This window comes from Plectropomus leopardus, chromosome 6, assembly GCF_008729295.1.
Source record: "Plectropomus leopardus isolate mb chromosome 6, YSFRI_Pleo_2.0, whole genome shotgun sequence".
Taxonomy (NCBI): Eukaryota; Metazoa; Chordata; class Actinopteri; order Perciformes; family Serranidae; genus Plectropomus; species Plectropomus leopardus.
Window position 1 is genome coordinate 28,893,084 of NC_056468.1, and position 19,074 is coordinate 28,912,157.

The 19,074-nt window shown below is 38.3% G+C and overlaps 1 protein-coding gene across 1 annotated transcript in view; it reads left to right on the forward strand.

The window, feature by feature from the left end:
- The window catches only part of LOC121944703 (perforin-1-like), a 91,692-nt gene extending 73,969 nt beyond the window's left edge, over positions 1 to 17,723 (forward strand). The window contains exons 2-4 of the mRNA XM_042488592.1: positions 5,311 to 5,375; positions 16,676 to 16,841; positions 17,463 to 17,723. Coding sequence (XP_042344526.1) covers positions 5,311 to 5,375; positions 16,676 to 16,841; positions 17,463 to 17,723 — 492 coding nt within the window. The remainder of the gene's footprint in view (positions 1 to 5,310; positions 5,376 to 16,675; positions 16,842 to 17,462) is intronic.
- The last annotated feature ends 1,351 nt before the right edge of the window (positions 17,724 to 19,074 follow it).

Genomic DNA, 19,074 nt, shown 5'->3' on the forward strand with positions numbered 1-19,074 from the left:
TGCGTGCGTGCTTTCAAAATGCAGACTCATTCCTCCATCAGCAGTATGGGGGACCTTGGGGTGACAAAGGCACATCTCAGTGGCAACGTCATCACCTTATTGATGCACCAATCAATGCCCTATCATTCGTCAGCATGGGGACGCAGTAGTCTGGCATAAAAATATCATTTCATCTGGTCACAGGTTTCAAATGTTTTAAGTATAGTGTGTTGTCTTTTGAGCAACATAAAAAGCTGAAGTCATACAAGGAATTATACAGTGTGCTCTGTGCAACATGTTTAGATTTAAAAATCGGGGAAAGGATGTGTAATTTTTCAGGCAGGCAGGTTGGATAATCAGTATGGAATATATTATAACGCTAAATGAAAAACAAATTTGTATCAAGTCCTGCTTGAAATTGTTTATGTGAAGTGATTTACTCTGTGACTACAAATGTACAAGCTAAACTTTTCTCTATTTATTTACTCAGCTGCAGCTCACCGACTCTTATCTTCAAGTGTTTTGAAAATGGAGGTTTATTTCCTCTTCAGCCCCTGAACATTTCAGCTGAGGCTTGTGTCTGCAGTTCTACTGTATAACTTTGACACATTGTCCCAAAATAAATGCAGAATTGTGGGAAATGTTTTCAGAAGTACATATCATTGTGTTTTGATGAGATCTGTAAAATGTGCACCTTGAGGAAAACAATGGTAATAGAAATAAAATTAGGTCCCAGTATGCATTGTTCTGACACTTTTAGCAGTATGTAATTAACATCCCATGATTTACCATGATATTGCAATAGTTTTTTGTTTAATTATACCATAATCACAGAAGTGATGAGGCAGTAATTTACAGAGTTTCCATGGAGTGAGAATAATGGAGTTTGATATGCATCTGTCAAGGTGGTTCTATCATTAGCTGCCTGTTGCCTTTGAACCTTTTAAAGCCTTAAATCTATTCTGTTGAATGGTCCACATCTACTAACAGAGATAAAACTGCAAAGTGATGTCTTTGATAACAGCTGACTATTCCCATGTCGTGTTACTGTACCTACAAATAGGCTGCCTTTGTCTTCCCTATTTCTTCCTTTACCATAGATAGTCGGACAAGTGATTCCTTTTCCCAAAAAGAGTAGGGAGACGGTAACGTAGTAAGAGATTAATGCATCAAATGATGACAATCTCCATACAGGAAAAGGGTCTTTTGTTGCCGTTAATCATTGTGTGTGTGTGTGTGTGCGTGTGCGTGCTTGCGTGCGTGCGTGCGTGCGTGTGTGTGTGGCCCTCTGAATAATGATGACGCCATCATTTCCTCTTTATCTGTGTTTGAAAGTAGAAAAAAGGAGTAGTAGGAGGAGGAGAGAGTTGGGAGGAAACACCAAAGAAAGTGGAATAGAGGGGGTAGTCAAAGATGAAATGTGGAGAAGGAAAAAGGAAGTCCATTTTTTTATTGAATTGTTTTTTCATTTACTATGAGAGATTTGTTGCCACAGTGTTTGAAGTCAGTTCATAAAAAGCTAGAGCACTTACTGATATAAATTTGCGAGTATAAGAAGAGTGTCTGCCATGTGTTTATCCATCATGTGTCTGGTGAGATCGTAGTGTTGACCCTGTTATTTCGTTCATCATGCTCTGTCCACTTCAGCTGCAGATAAATGAAACATAATTTAATGTACGGAATGGGTGGCCAAAATCTTCAGTCACGATGAATGTGGTTTTATTTCATGGTAAAAGTCATATCACAATACAGTGATAATTCTGTAAATTTATTTACAAAATGGCTTAAAATGACCATACTGTACGTCATTACATAAGGTTATTTTCTTTTATTTGAAACTTCCATAAAAACAAACAAAAAAAAACATGGCTCATAAAAGTTTAAATGTCTCTGAGAACAAAACTTTCATAATTCAGAGGGTTTTGCATTTACAACTTCACTCTCCCCCTCCTCCATGTATGTCCAAATTGTTACCTTGCAAAGTAGCTAGATTTGTAAGATAATGCAAGAATCCAGCACTAGTTTGCTACGTAGTCTGTAGCTTCTGTGATTGGAACAGTATTGTCAATACTGTATACCCTGCAACTTTACTGTTGCAGGGTATATACTGTCATATTGCCAAAACTTTAATGTGCAGTAATATGGTATAAAAAACTTGACACTGGGCCACCCAGTAGCTCAGTTGGTAGAGTGGACGCCCTTGTGCAGAGGCTGTGTCCTCGTCGCAGTGGCCACGGGTTAGATTCGGGCCTCGACCCTTTGCTGCATGTTGCCCCTTTCTCTCCCCTTTTCACACTTACTCAAAAAAAAAGGCACAAAAGCCCTCAAAAGATATATTTAAAAAACAAAAAAATGTGACACTGTATAGTATTCATTTAATTTCCAAAATGTATTCCTTTTTGGTGACACTATAGCGACTTAAAGTTGCTTAAGATTCAACATGTGAGAAAATTACTTATGAGCTTTATTTGCAAGACTAAAATTAGAAAATTGATCATGATAAAGCGTAAGTGAAAGGGAGAAACAGCCAGCCTGGCTCTGTCTAAAATATACAGAAATATACTCTCTTTTATGATAGACGCATAAACAGGAACATTAAAATTTGTGAGTTTGGGTAAAATATGTTAATTCTCTGTTGTATAGAGCCATGGTTTATCCATCCGACTAGTACTTCAAATTGTCAAAATTCAGCAATTGCTGAGCTGTAGTTGATCTTTAGCAATTTTAGTTGTTCATTATATTATATTATATTATATTATCCCTGTCAGGAGGAAACACATCCCTTAACACACTTTAGTGTCATATGCTGTACATGTTATTGGTTGGTCTTCAAGTAAGGTTTGAAACGGTAAAGTTAGGAGAAGATAAAAAATGGAGAAGATATTTTTGTACAGCCAAGTTTTGAAACATCCTTAGGGATGTCTGTCATAATCAGATAAACTGTAGAAGATATTAAAAGTGGCAATGAGATGATTGAAAAGCGGAGAGGAGGAGATAGAGACGGTGGAGGAGGGGGAGTTGGGAAACAGGAACCGGTATGACATGGGCCTCAGAGACACCTGCTGCTATAGTTGCGATAACTTTTTTTTTTTTGCTGCAGAGATAACTTTACACAAGCCACCTTTGTCAACCTTCAGGGGAACGCATCTACTGATTGGGGGACCGACAAGGGCAAAATGAGAAGGAGGGAGAGCGATAGCATGAGAAGGATTCACTCGATGCCTCCTCCCCTCTCTTTGCAGGACCCTGAGGCGTTCTTATCACACCTCTTACTGTAGAAATATAGCAGCTCTCAATGCCGCTTTTCCTTATACTCTCTGCCTGTCTCACCCATTCAGTCTTTTAGTTTTCTGTCTCTCTTCTTTTTAAATGAAGTTTTTATATGGCCTGCAACCCACCTGCTCCCGTCTCTATGCCTCTGAAAGTTATATTGTGTTAGTGTTTTCAGCTTATCTTTATCTCCATGTTCAACAAAAATGTGGCATATTCTCCCATATTAGTTTCAGGAAGGGCTGCTCTGATTACCATTTTTGGGGTTCAGTTCAGTGATAATTAACTGTGAATATTCAAAGCTGCGATGGGGAAATACAAATAAATCATATTCATTAATTCCAGTGTTAGTAGGAGACGGTGGAACGTGGACTATTGCGCACAATTTTTTCTGTAAGTTATTAATAACTGGAAGTCTGGGTAGTGAGCAAGCGCTTTACTACAATTTCCACCTGTGATCAGCTGTCTGCATTTCCTCTGACCTGTTCCTTTCCCTCAGTGGACAACAAGTTTCATTGCTTGAAGCTAGGGTCAATGGCTGCTCTAAATACAGTGGCCTCAATGGTGTCTGACTCCAAGAGGTTTAGGAGGTTTTTACTGAGAGCCAAATTATTCGCAGAAGTCTTTTTTTTTCTGACCAATCAAACAGACCGAGTAATTTCAGCAAAATGCAAATGGACCTATCTAGAGCCTGTGTTTGATTTTTTCCATCCTTGACTTCTGTTGAAATATTGTAGTTTAACATGGTGGTCTTGTTAGATGAGTACATGCTGTGTAAAAGGCTAATTAATTCTAGGGAAATAAAAACACAAATTTTAATTTCAGGTGATAATGCACTTGAGAAAATACATGTATGATATTATATTCAATTTCTGCCATATATCCACCTTAATTCCTACATGCTGGACCTTCTGGAGTGACATTTTGGCCAGACATGACTTTCTCAAGGTATTTACTTTAGAATATGGATGTAGGTTTTAGATCAATATTAGAATTACGATTAAGTGTGGTATAGATAAAAGCTGCATAATCAACTTCTTCACTGTCACCTCCTGACTGAAGCTCTGCCAGAAGAAGCTTATTCACCAATGTATTGGATATTCTGTGGAGTATTCCTTTAAGCTAATACTCAGAATTAACATTAGAGGTTAAAGTCAATGGCAGCTTGGTACAGTGAGAATGATGTCAATACTTTAAGACAAACTGTAACAGACAAACATCGAGACCTTCAGACAGACGACTTAGACCAGCAAGGCATCTCCAAAGCCCTGTGCAGACAGGGTTAGGTGATGAATGGAAGTCAGATTGATTTTGGCATGGCTGCACAATGTCCTCTGTGTATTGTGGCATCGAAAAGATCGGCCACGTCCTGACATCTCTGATTCCTTTAGATCCGCCTTTGGCTCTGAAGGCGGCTCACAATCAGAGCTAGGGTAAGAAGTTGGCAAGCAAGTGGGTGGAAGGAGTGGATGAGGACAGAGACGAGTCGAAGGCAACAGAGGAGAAGAGGACATAGCAGGAAGAGGTTGTTGAGGTGGTGAGGATAGAAAAAGTGGAAACAGTAGAGCACAAAGGGGAGTTTGAGAAAAAGGAAAAGTGGAACTGGGAAGACAAGTTGACACCACAGTAGGATTGAAAAAAGATTGAAAATCTCAGTCTGTTTAGAAAGTTTGACTGTTCAAGACATATTAACACCACAACTGAAGTTCCATGCTGATTTGTGTGAACAACAGTAGATTCTTACAGCTACAGCATGGTCATGTAAAAAGCCATGACTCTCAACAAGTGGGATTTTCTGATTAAAGGGCTTCAGGAGTAACACTAGTGGTGAGTAAGTGGCACATTAAAGGCAGACAAAGGAGGGTTGGGATGGTGGACAGTGGCATCGTCTAAAGTTACTGTAATTATTTATCTAACAGATGGAATTTAGGCTGCTAGATGTGCCAAGTGGTAGCTTTTTTAACTTTGTCGCCACCATCGTGAAGATTTGCCACTGTCACAGTCATTGATCAATATTTGCTGGGCTGACCGGCATATTTTTTTCTCTTTTTATATTTGCAGGTATATAAATATCAGGGGTTTCCACCAGATGGATCTACAAGTGACAAAGCAGCGTCCCGAGTTCCGTAAGTTTTGATTTACAGCAACATGGCATGCAATAATCCACCTTGCCCTCCCCTCTCTCTGTTGCTCACCCCTCCAAACACACACATGTCCTTATGTCTTTGTCCTCAGTCCTGACAGTTTTGCTACTATAAGGCAGAAGGCTGGTGATTTGCGGCTTGGGTATGCCGCCTCACTGGGCACTGCCCTACCCTAAGACAAAGTGTGGTCATTTAGTGTAGAAAAGAGATTAAAAGGGCTAAAATGGAAGAACAGAGGGTCCTTCTGTACTATGGTCATTTTGTCAGTGAACTAAATCAGACTTGATGCTTAAGAGTTTTGCTACCTTCTTTAACAGCATTCAAGATATTGTTCGTTCTCCCTAACTACGCTGAGTTGTTGATTTTCATAAACTATACTGATATCCAAAGAAATCTGAACCTGGCTCATAGAAGGAAACAGTTTTGTCATGTGCTGTGGTTTTTCTTAAGTGCCCTATCAAAGATCACAGCAATTAACAGCTTCTGTCATTGGCCGGCATTACTCTCTATTATTCACTTACGTCTGATACTGAAGTCTTTGGCCTCCTGCTGTGATAGCTCTTGGAGTCTTTTATCCCGGAGCAAAATAAGGTTGTTTCTGTTTTTGCAATTAGGCCACCTAATCCTGCTCAGTGGTTGCTGGATGTGTGAATCCAGATCGCTAACATGTTCATGCTAACATGTGTTCATAGCCTGTTGCACCACCCCCTATTGGCCGAAATAATATTAGTACAGGTTAAATACACAGACAGTGATCTTGAGTTTCTCACCCAACTCTGGATACGTCAGCAAATACATGATTTTCCCAAAATGTCAAACTATTCATATAATTCAATAAAAATGAAGAATAAAGTCACTATTAAGTCAAACATTTAAGCAGTCAGCCAGCCCACTCATTGTATTAAATCTCCATCTGTACTTCCAGGCATATTTCTAAGACAAAGTGAGGCCTTTGTTTTTATTAAGTTTACAGGTTGGCCTTTCTGTCTGTCTGTCCATTAAGCTTTCCATCCCATTCTCTTAAAGGTGATATCTCAAAAACACCTGAAGAGAATTTCTTCAGATTTGGCACAAACATCCACTTAGACAAAACAATGAACTGATTAAATTTTAGCATCAGAGTTTAATATTTCTGTGACCTTGTGTCCATCTCATCCTTGTGATGGCAGTAACTCAAAAACGCCTTAAAAGAATTTCCTCAGTTTGGCACAAACATGGAGTTAAGGATAAGATATTGTTGCTCAAAGGTTAAGGTCACTGTGACCTTGTTTGTCCTTTTCTTGTGAACATGGTAATTCAAGAACACCTTGAGGATATTTCTTCAAACTTTCTTTCACTTTTACTTTGACATCATCATGTTCCCGAAAACACTTTTCTGGCTGTTAGTAAACACCATAACTCAGGTACAGAAGGGCAGACATTTGGTCTGATACTGAAATGGTGACACCAATCTTGGGTGTCAACCTTGAAACTGAGCTGATTGTACAGATCTTTGATGCTGACGGGTTGAAGATGTAAGTGAAGCATCCGCATTTTAGAATCTGTAGCTTCTTTGGCGCAACATCCATTTGTGAAGCATCATCACCTGTCATGGATTTGATCTGGACAGACATGCATGTTCACTGTAACTTGTGTGGTTCATAGAGGCATACAACCACTAGGTATTAATCCAAGGCGTTTTTTTTGGGGTGTGTGTGTGTGTGTGTGTGTGTGTGTGTGTGTGTGTGTGTGTGTGTGTGTGTGTGTGTGTGTGTGTGTTCATTACTTCAGTCTTTTTTTTTTTTTTTGGTCAAACAGAAAACATGTAACTTTTCTCATTTTCTCATCTTTGTACAGTCACTTTATTGACTGACGGTATGACTGCAGTTTCATGACACAGTATTAAGACCACTGATACCACTTTACCACTGATTTCTCCCCTCAACTCTATTGCTTTGAATTCCCTTGGCCTTAAATCTTTCTCCCGCTGGACTCATATTTAGTCTGGGTTATAGAAAATAAATGAGATCAGCCTGATCCCATGGTCATTGGCAGAATGTCATACAAAAACTGCAGTTTACAAAGCTGTTTATTGTCCTGTGGGGAATTCAGTTCAAAGGAACACAAAACATCAGTGCACACTGCACACACCATGCTACCACTGAGCATCCAAAACAGCAGCTGCAACAAAGGTCACCTTCTAGTGATGACTCCTGTCATCACAAAACTCATGACCAGGGTTTTTCTTGATTGAACATATATATGTTCATCTTGTTAATATTCAAAGAAATCGATCCACAAAGACTATAAATTGTGGTGCATTGTAACAATTGAAAGAAAAAAATCTAATAATTAAACATTGATGCCTAAAACTTTAACCGTGACATTTTAGCTGTGTATGCTGCAAAACATTTTTAAAAAACAAACATAAATGGATATTGTATGTGATGGTACTCCTGTCAGAAGCAGGGCTGCAGCTTACAATTATTTTTGTAATCAAATATTCTACGAGTTATTCCATGAATTCCATCGAGTTACCAGGTAAGAAATACTGTTGCTTTGTTAAAAAGCAAAAGTGAGTATACAAAAGAGAAAATAAAACAGTTCTCCTGAAATGAACAAGTGATTAATTTCCTTCTAGAAATTTCCATAGCAGTATTATTTAAGTTATATACAAAAATATAATCCATCAAAACTGAACCCATTTGGTGCCTTTAAATGCCATATTAGTTTTTAAGAAAACATTGTCTGAAATGCAAAAATAAAATACATAAAACAATAAAATTTATTTTAAATTACTTTAGAAAAAATGTATACATGGAAATTTAGAATGAAGGCATAGTATTATTATTAATAATAGATAATTAATAATAATATTACATTGCCTTTAAGCTGTGCAACTTAACTTTCAGAGTTACATCTTTTAACTACAGCTGAGGCATATCGGTTTTGTGGCATTTGAGTGAATAAAATGAGTGAATATGTAGGAACAAGTGTTCACGTTAACATGACCTTGTATCAGGTCCACTTAAATGACTGGATGCTTTCTGTTGAGGTGCTAAAACATTAGCATTGTGCTGTTGTAGTAGGCTGCTTTACCAATTACACAATGTACACAGTTCTGCTTTCTTTCAGCTTGAAATGATCCCAAACTTTCGACACTTCTGTTGTTTTCCTCTGGCTGTCTCTTCTTTTCACCCCTTACTATTTGCTCTCTCTTGCTCTGTTTTGCTATCAGCGCCATCAAAGGCGCATTGTGCTACAGTAATAATCACATGTGAAACACAGAGCTGTATATGGGTTAAACAAAGCTTCAATGCAATGAGTTTGTTTTATTGATTTTAAGTAACTGATTTATTCCAATTCTTTGAGGAATCGTTTCAGGCCTAATCAGAACTGTTTGTCGTGTTATCGATCAGCTTTGGACGCTCTCCTCGCAAACATTTCCAAAGTTGCAATTTTGGACGGTCTCTGTGTGCGACAATTTCTTGCCCTTTCTCAAACCTACTGACATCCGACATTGACACCTACTTCACGCCATGATTGGCCACCTTTGCGAAGATGAGAAGGTAAGCAAACTCTAACTTCTCTCTATAGCTCTTTTTTAAATTTATACTTGCTACAAGTATTCCTTGCTATGAATACCTCCCAGGAAGGACAGAATAAAAAAACGGAAAACCTTATTCTGATATTTGCACTAATTTTCTTTGTTTATTGAGGACGAGGCAAGGCACTATAAAATGCTCTGAGAAACCATTAGCCGGCTCTGTTGCTTTTGCCCCATTAGAAAGTAGTGCAGAGTAGATATCTGTGGTCCAACAGTGAAACATTCAGGTAACATTCAGGGCACAGAACCCTGACTATATCAAGGTGAATGTAGCAAGAAAATCAGCTAAAATACTGCGTAGTGTAACATACAGAGCCCTTTACTGTAAGTGTAAGAATCATTACCTTAAAGTATTTGTATTTGCCAGCTTTTCATATCACTTCAGTTCAGTTTAAGTTCTAATACTGCACCTTAAATGTGTGTTAAAAGAACATTCTGTTGAAAATGTGTTTTTTGTCAATGGTGTTTTTCAGAGCTCAGAGGATACTTGACCACAGACTGTGACTAAGTCATTGCATCTAACCACTGAATCTTGGTAAGTACTCCAAGTCTCAGAGGCTTTAAGCACAAGGGACCCCTATTTTCACGGGGGCCACCCTTTCTAAAAATAAAAGCACTCAATGAGGTACTTCAAGTCATTTTGGATAAAAGTGTCTGCTAAATACCATTTAGTATATTGTATTGCTCCCATTAATGCAATATGGACCTCACTTTCTCACTGCCCATTGACTTCATCCATTCCCAGTGGGCCATCTATCTGTCCATTGACTGCCATTTAGTGTCAACGGGGCCATAACTCGTTAGCCGAATGACGTTTAGACACTCAGCAGCTCGTTACCAAGGCCAGGGGTTAGATGGCTGTTGAGGGGACACTTCGCTCTCCCTCCTTCTGCTCCCTGTCAGTTTATCCACCTTGCTCTCACACATACTCACTGTTCTCACTTACTCTAGGCACAGTCCCTTTCTCTATCCGTCGCCTCACTTACCCTCTGCCCCCCTCTCCTTCTGCTTTACAACTCTGTCCTTATCTCTTCTCTCGGAGTATCTGTGTTAATTTACAGTCATTTACTGTATAGATGGTGGACTTAACAGCCATAAGGCGAGTGCATAAGGCCCGCTTTGAAGAGAAGTAAAGCCCAGTGTCCAGAGTTGTTGTGATCAGCTTTGTGATGAAGCCTCAAGATTTGTCGAGGTCAGATTTTTTCTTGTTTGCCTGATCAGTTTTCTGACAAATTCTAGTTTCTTCTATTTTATTATACTCAATTCCATTCACATAGATTGTGCTCAAATAGATATTATTAACATTAAGATTGATAAGCTAAATCTTACAATTAACGGTTTCGGTGAGATCTCCATCTGCTCTGGTAACAGCATTGTTATTGTCATTGTTGACTGGAGCTTATTTTTCCTCCACAGTGTTTTTCCTCACGCTGATGTCACTGTGACAACAGCTGACGCAAACAACTATTTGAATTCCAAATAATGTCATCGTTTACAAAACAAAAAGTTACACAAAGCAAATTGATGTAGTTACAAATGTAAACTTTGTACATATCTAAAGGGCAACCCATACCCAGAAGTACCTTTGAACTTACCTTTTTTTCCACTTGCTCCACTGAACAAGGTATCCTTTTTTTTTTTAATGGCAGGTTGAGGGTTTTTTTTCTTTCACAAATGCTTTTTAATTTACTATTTTGTCATTTTCATAATGCTGTAGAAAAATATAATTTTACCAGACAACCTAAGTGGGCACTATCTACTACTTGTACTAGAGCTGCATATTGGTACTCAATATTATTTATGATTTTATGAGGATCCCCATAAGCTGAAACCTAACATCAGCTACTCGTCTTGGGGTCCACAAAAAAATAAAATAAGTCACAGCAGATTAGACACTTACAGACAAAACAAACAATTGATACTAAAATCAGAAAAGCATAACAATCTTTTGATCTCATACATATTATGCATTAACATTATTTATACTCTTAATTAAATTTTGGAGTACATATTAATATACACTAAATTCATAAGGACTGAATGTACATAAAGTAAAATCTTAACAACATATCCCTGCACATAAAAAGAAATAGAAGGAGAAGAAAAAGATATGGACCGAAACAATCCAGTACGAAGTGGTGTCAGAACTTCTCCAGTCAAACAATACGTGCATTCGATTCTGTTCTTACATGCATCAAGGGTAAAAAATTACTTTCTGTATGTTTTGCTTGCAGCCAATCGCTGTAAGCATTCTTCGATTTATTGCAACAATTGATATGCTCACGAACGCAGCAGCTACAGCCCATACTGACTGGGGGTTATTAAATTCAAGAGCAGTGTATTTACGGAGTTGACAATTCAGTGTGCCAAGATGCCATCAACATTTAAAAGTATGCTTAAAAGACAAGCCTGTGGTGTCTGGTGATATTTTATTAATATATATATTTTATACTCTGTTGGTATTGATATCACTCTAATGTCACTGGTATTGGTACTGATATCATTGTTTTTTAAAAGATACCCAGGCATATCATGCACCATTGGGAAAACAAAGTTGGGAAGAAAATGGAGGAAGAAGATATATAAAATAAAAGTTTGTCCCTGTAAAACAAAAACATAAATGCAGGAAAGTGTGTGATTGTGAAGATCTGTTTAAGACGGATGGAAGGAGCGAACGAGACGAAGAGAGCGGATGAGTTTTTGTCATGACTAGCCAAGCAAGACAATCGATTCCGCTCCTCACTCTCTGAAACACGGAGCAGACAGAATGTCAATCAGTCGGGCTCTCTTTTTCCCTCTTAATGCCTCTTTCCGTTTTCTTTCCCTGTATATCACTCACATATCTCACATCCACCATCTCCCCAAGTCCAACCTCCAGTGTGGGAATTGTAATATCATTTTTAGTCTTGTTGCATTTTTTGAATGGTTATAGTACAAGAGAGGAGAAAAGTTTGAGTTGCATTGTAAAGAATTATAAAGTTCCATTGGCCTAAATAGTATTAGATATTAACTTTGTAGATATTGACGTTACTGCACAAGACAAATATGCACCTGTATGGTAAAAAAAGTGGGTTTTTTTCCACCCCACCACCATGTAATTCCTTATGTTTGCTGTGAATATGCCCTGAGGTAAAACAAAGAGCAATTTGAATTTTTCAAACAAAAGACCCAAACAACATTAAGCTTGCACACAAAAAGGCAACTGCCGTGGTCCTAAAGTGAAGGAGGGCCCTAAATGCTATAAAGTTATTCTAATGTTTATAAATTATTCACATAAAATAATGTATGACAAGTTGCTAGTATAGGTTAAGTATGGCCTATAATTACTTCTAAAATCCTTCTTTGATCATTATCAACGTACTTTTCAGCCATACAAGTTGATGGTTTGAAGATTGCCGCTTTTCAAACTGGTCTGTGTCACTGTATTGCTGAAGTGTGTGCAGATAAACAGTGTTAAGTTTTTCCATCTGGCATTGCTACATCGTCTTTAGGCTGCAACCCTGCTTTTGCCTCGTCCTCCATAGTCTAGAGAAGCTGTGATGCGTCCAGTGGCCACATCAAAGACTGAGCGCAGCACGCTCTCTCTCACCCAAATGTGCTCTCAAGCACTGATGTTTGGCACCAATTAATTTAATGTCAATTGGTACTCAGTAGTACCAGTGTAATAGAGATGTTTCTGTTGCTGTAACATTAGTATCACACACACACACACACACACACACACACACACACACACACACACACACCACACACTGATACGTGGAGTTACACAAATACACACAAATACATGCGTACACAAACAAACAAGCACAAACAGATGGGCGTGACAGTCACCTGAAACACCTCCCTCTGTCTTTGTAGAGCTCTATAATATTGTCCAGCTTGTTGGGCATTTCAGCCAGGAGGTGCTCTTCTGTCTGTCTCCATCTCTCTGTCTCGCAGGGTGAAGACACAATCAAAGATGAAGCTTGCTGTGTTTGCTTCTCTGTTGCTGGTTATACCATTCCAGGCTGAGGCTGACTCATGCGTTGGTAAAAAAGTGGAAGTCTGGGTGGCAAACGGCCACGGTCTCACAGGGGATGGACCTTTAGACCCCGATCCTTATGTTGTGGTGAGTTGTTGGCCATTTTCTCAAAATAAAACCAAATATAACTTGCGTAATGCTTTTTTATTAACTAATTATTACTTTGATTATCACTGTCCAGTGTGCTACTTTTCTTTATGTGATGGCATAAAACATTGCATTTATCTGGATTTAGATTTTAGAAATCCATTCATGTACCTCAAAATGTACATCAAAAGTAACACTTACTGTTTTGTGTGTACAGCAATCTAAATAAAAGGAGACAGGATACAGTGAAATTGCATGCTTAACCTCTTAACTCAATAAAAAGTTTAAAAACATGATTGATCAATATGTTAATGTTTGTACAGCTGCTGTTTTCTCTTTGTACTCAGCACAGTCAGGTCTTTTTAACTGACCAGTAGACATTTTCCGTGACTTGTTTGAAAGTCATTGTCTGTGTGATTATTTTAATTCTATTTTTATTTCCCAATTGGATCTAACAGGTTAAAATTGGCGCTGACAAGAAACAAACCAAAGTCATTTATTCAAATGACGACCCATCCTGGTGGGAGAAGTTAGAGTTTCCCAATGCCAGCAACAACATGATGACAATAGAGGTCTGGGACAAGGACTACATCACTTCTGATGACAAAGAGGGAACCTGCACAAAGCCGATGGTTAAAAACAGTCAAGAGTTTCAGAAGATTGAGTGCAAATTCAACAGCGATAGGAGTTTTGTCAACCTCTTCTACAAGTGTTTGTAATGTAACCTGGTCTGGAGTCCAACTGTAACTGAAGAAAATACATCCTCTCACTGAAATGTTTGGTGGTAGAACAATTATGAGTTTAACTTCTCATGAAAAGATAGCATTTAGTTTGAAATGAAAACTGAATTAATCAAATCAAATAAAGAAAACTATATCTGTTTCTGAATTTGTGGTTTTTGGAGTACCTATTCCAGGCATGAAATGCTTTGCGCTGTCAGATGTTGATACTTGGCAACGACTGATTCAGTGTGCATTCATACTTAGAAGTACCTGTGTAATACAATTGTTACACAACCCTGCTGCTTCTGCCTTTAGTTGTTGAGTGCTCACAGTGTGAGGCACTCTGCTGGACATTGAAAGAGCCACACTTGTGTTTTTTCCTCCATTTAAGTAAAGAAATACATTTATATAATGGGGCAGGGTAATAAATGATGACACAGAGAGGATAAGAAATGAATAAATGTCTTTTTAGCTTGATTATCATGAGGGATGCAAGTTATTAGTTTCATCACAGTATGATGTTATATTGATTTGATATTTGCCAATATCATAAAGTCTGCCTTGATAGTATCTCAATTTGATTTCAGTTAAGGGACTGCGATAGATATGAGGCGATATTATATGCTCATTTAACACAGTCGGTTACAGAGGAAGCATCCCCCCTACCCCCACCCCTTTTTTTGGCCCAAAAAGATAAAAATAACATCTAAATGACTGTAAATAATTAAAACTGGTTCATTCTATCAGAAAACACTTAATGGAAAAAAATATGTACAAAGAAAAGAGGAAGGTCCGCACACTTCAGCTCCCCTTGCAGCTGTTCACCGTCTGAAGAAGAGACTGTAGCTTGAAACATCACTACTTTTGTGAGTATCACCATAAAAAAGCTGCAAGGTGGAGCTGAAGTGTGCGGACCTATAAAAACATCTCAATAATAACTGTGGAGGTTTAAAAACAAAACAACTTCCTTTTGTGAATCACGTTTCCCCCACATATACAACATGCTAACATAATTAGCATAAGCTTGTGGCATTTTAGATGGCATGAATTAGCTCTACGACTGGCAGACTTTTCAGCTACTCATAATTTAATCGATTTACATTTAGACTATTATTAATGCTTTCTCTTACTCACTGCTGGTTTAATTCACTACAGTTTCAGATAGAACAGCACTATAGAATTTCAGTCTGCACGTGCGTCTTTCCAGCCGAACATTTTTGAAAATGAGTGACTAATGTTACTGTTAGGAGTTAGTGAAGTGAGATGCCCTGACAAAGATGTGATATTTCCTGAGTACGGCTTTTGTTTACATATGTCATGAGCTGTCTGAGACCTAGTTTCTCTGAAAACAAAACATTTCCACACTGATGATTTATTCCAGATTAAATAACATTCTGATCACCGTCTCTTTCTTGGCTGCTTACCATCATATGTCTGATGCTGCGTGATGGTGACACAGAATTTCAAAGTAAAGACGCATACGAAATAGGATGATATGGATCAATGTTTACACTTTGGATCGACCATACATGATTGTTGCACATTAAATCGATATATCAATCCAGATCGATGGATCGTGACACTCCTAATTATCATCATCTCTTTTTCCACGTGCTAAATGGTAGGCAACTGGACTTGCTTGAGATTGTTGAAGATGTCTCACCTCTCATCTATAGGCTTCTTCAGTTTGAACCGACTGGTGAGGAGCCACAGGTTTTAGACCCTGAGCATGAGACTCCCCACCTGTCAATTAGAACTGAAGAAGCCTCCTGGATTAGAGGTGAAACGTCTTCAATAAACTCAAATAAGTCAAGTTGCCTACCATTTAGTGGCTAGAATTACCATGACCTCGATGACTGAGATTTTCACGAGCATTATTTTTTGTTATACCTAAAATGAGTGAAAATAGGGCCAGCATGTTTAGAGAGTCCGTTTCATCAACTCTTCGTTGTAACATTTATTGCATAATTGAAATTCTTATTTTATTATTTGAACTGCATAACCATCTCTAGCTCCTTAGACCAGTGATGTACTTCAACTTTTTACTCTTCTGTATACCTTGTTCTTGCATAGTGGCACTTTTCACAAGTTTCACAGTACTTTTTTCTGCCCTTTCCATATCGCGTTCTCTGGGTGATTTACAATGGCCCTAAATATTCTGTATTACTCAGGGAACTGGGGGCACTAGGCTACCCAGGAGGCTGTTTGCCTGCCTGCTTTTAAATCTTGGCCTGCTGCCAAAAGGCCAACAAAGAGACCATGACCAGCCAGGAGATGATACAGCAAAGCTTCAAAAGTCAAATCCTGCATTAGTAATTGCAGGCCAGGGGCAGAAAGTGAACGTTCGTGACTTCTACCAGTGAAGAGCATGTTGATCTAACATTAGCATCAGAAACCACCTGCAGCTACCGCCACTGGCAAACCAAGTCATTAAACAGCCCCCCAACCCCATTCACATACACACATGCACACGCGCACACACACACACACACACACACACACACACACACACACACATGGATACACATGCCAACATGTGAATAAGGGGAGTGCCTGCAAGTTCTCTCTCCACTTCGCAGAGTTGAACTGTCCATTCACATGAAGATCTAATGAAGTTTTTCCTGTTCTCTATGACCAAAAAGGATGACACATGTGGTTAGGCAAATGTACACAAACGCACGAGCCCACACACACACACACAGGTACCGGCACATGAGCAAGCAAATGGGCATGACACTCACCTGGGTGAAACCCCTCCCTCAGTCTCTGTACTGCTCTATAAAATTGTCCAGCTTTTTGGACTTTTCAACCAGGAGCTGCTCCTTTGTCTCTCGGTATCTCGCTCTCTGTCCTTCTCTCTCAGGGTGAAGACACAACTGAAGATGAAGCTTGCCGTGTTTGCTTGCCTGTTGCTGATCATACCATTCCAGGCCGAGGCTGAGTCATGCGTCGGGAAAAGAGTCAATATCTATGTGATCGATGGCAGTGGTCTAGCAGGAGATGGGGTTGTCCCAGATCCCTATGTTACGGTGAGTTGTTGGCTATTTCTATCAAAATCTAACCAAATATAACATTTGCAGTGCTGTTTTTCTGAGCAGTGTGCTACTTTTATTTATGCTATAACTTCAACATGTTTGTCATATTAGCAATGATTTTGGTCAATATATGGGCCTTACAAAACCAACATTGAAAATGAATGATAAATATTTTAGAAAAATAATCCAACATATTAAGCGGCCCCTGACAGCAAACAAAGTCATTCATGCCTAAAATGTATCCATAAATGTCATTGATTTTAAAAAGAAATACCACCTTCAATCATGGTTCATAAAACTGCACTTCTATGGACTGTGGAAAACCATTCATTTACATACAATAAAAGTTATGTTTAATGACATTTCCTGTAATGTAAATTGTGTGGACTCCAAAAAAACAAAATTCAGTAAGAAAGGTCCTTTACTGTACAAAACCTTATTAAAGACATGATTTAACAAAAATGTTATAATTTTTACCTGTATTGTTCCTAATTTTGTAAAGTACAGTCTGGTCTTATATTTGGATCTGTGGGCATTTTCCCTGACTTGTTTGAAAGTCATTGACTTTGTGCTTATTTTAATTTAATTTTTATTTTTTCACTTTGAATCCTACAGGTGCAAATTGGCTCTGAAAAGAAACGCACCATGACCGTTTATTCAAATGCAAACCCAGTTTGGTATCAGAAGATCAAATTTCCTACCATCAGCACTAATAAGTTGACCATAGAGGTGTGGGACGAAGACCACTTCTCCTCTGATGACAAACTGGGGACCTGCGTCCAGGAGCTCGATGCGAGTGGTGCTGACTACAGGAAGGTTGAGTGCAAAATGGCGAATAAAAAAGGTCTTGTCACCCTCCATTACAAGTGCAAGTAATGTAACCTGCACTTGAAATAAGAGTCCAACTACAGAAAAGAAAGAAACTTCCTTCACGAAATGAAAAAAAAAGTTTAAAAAAAAAGTAATTACTTATGGGCATGACATGGAATAAAGATTATTCTTTTTCCACAATATTGTCTTTTTGTTTGTTTCAAAATGGATGTTTGATGTTCTGAAACATTATTCCAAATGTTTCAGTGTGCAGAACAGCAAATATTGTCTACCTGTGTACAGCTGAAAATTGTGTAAGGAAAATCAGTTTTTGTCTGTACTTTTGGCTTTTTAGAAACAGCAGTTCTTCTGTGTCTAAAAGTTTAACTTCTCATTGAAAGATAGAATTCAGTTTAAAATGAAAAATTGAACGAGTCCAATGAAAAAAAATGAATTCATGTTCATCAGAGCATCCATAAAATGAATGACTTGCTTTACAGCAAAAAAGAAAAGAAAAAAAATTCTGGCTTCATACTAGTTAACTGTCACATATACATAAGTTAGATAATATTACACATGTCGAATGTGGTGGCTGGTCTTTTCAGGTGCCAGTAAATGCTGCAAACATGTTGAGCCACACAGTTAATCCTGTCACAGTTATTGCATAATCTCCTGATGTCGAATCTTTTAGCATACTGTGATTATTCCACAGGGTCGTTGTAGTATTTTGTTGGTTAATTTCGTTATGTTAATTTCCATTTCAAGATTGTTGTGCAGTGAAATCATGCCAAATCTCTTTTCTGCCATGTAATATCTGATACATCTGCAAATATTACATGACATTCCATAACCTATTTGTCGCATAAGCAGTGTTGCCACTGAAAATCTTGGGATAGTACACAAAACCAAAAGCCATAACTTAGTTTTTAAGGAATATCATGTTAAAGTATATAGGCTAATTGAAAACTTTGTCAGTATGAAAGCTAAAAAATCACATTCTGAAATACGTTGGTTTTAGGATTGGGCAGTATCACAGTATAACAGCGTATTAAGAAATCCTGAAGGTATGTTTTTCAATATCGTCATAAATACAGGCACATCTTTTTCAATTAAACTAATTGTAGTACACGGCGCACACCACTAGAGCTCTGTCTACTGGTACCACGCCACCTCATGGTGGCGGGATAAATAACAGGATTGTAAACAGCTGGTGACCAGTGATAAACTGTCATATAGTTTATATCTCAGTGAGATTTCAGGAAAGTTTGAAATATCAAATATGGCCCAAGTCCTAAACCCTATTTTCATTCACGTCTTGAATTGAGAGTTTAAGTGACCCCTTTTGAAAGTGGCAATGCCACTCATTCTTGACTAGGTTTGAGGTTTTTTAGCTCCCTCCCTGAGGAGCTATGCCAGC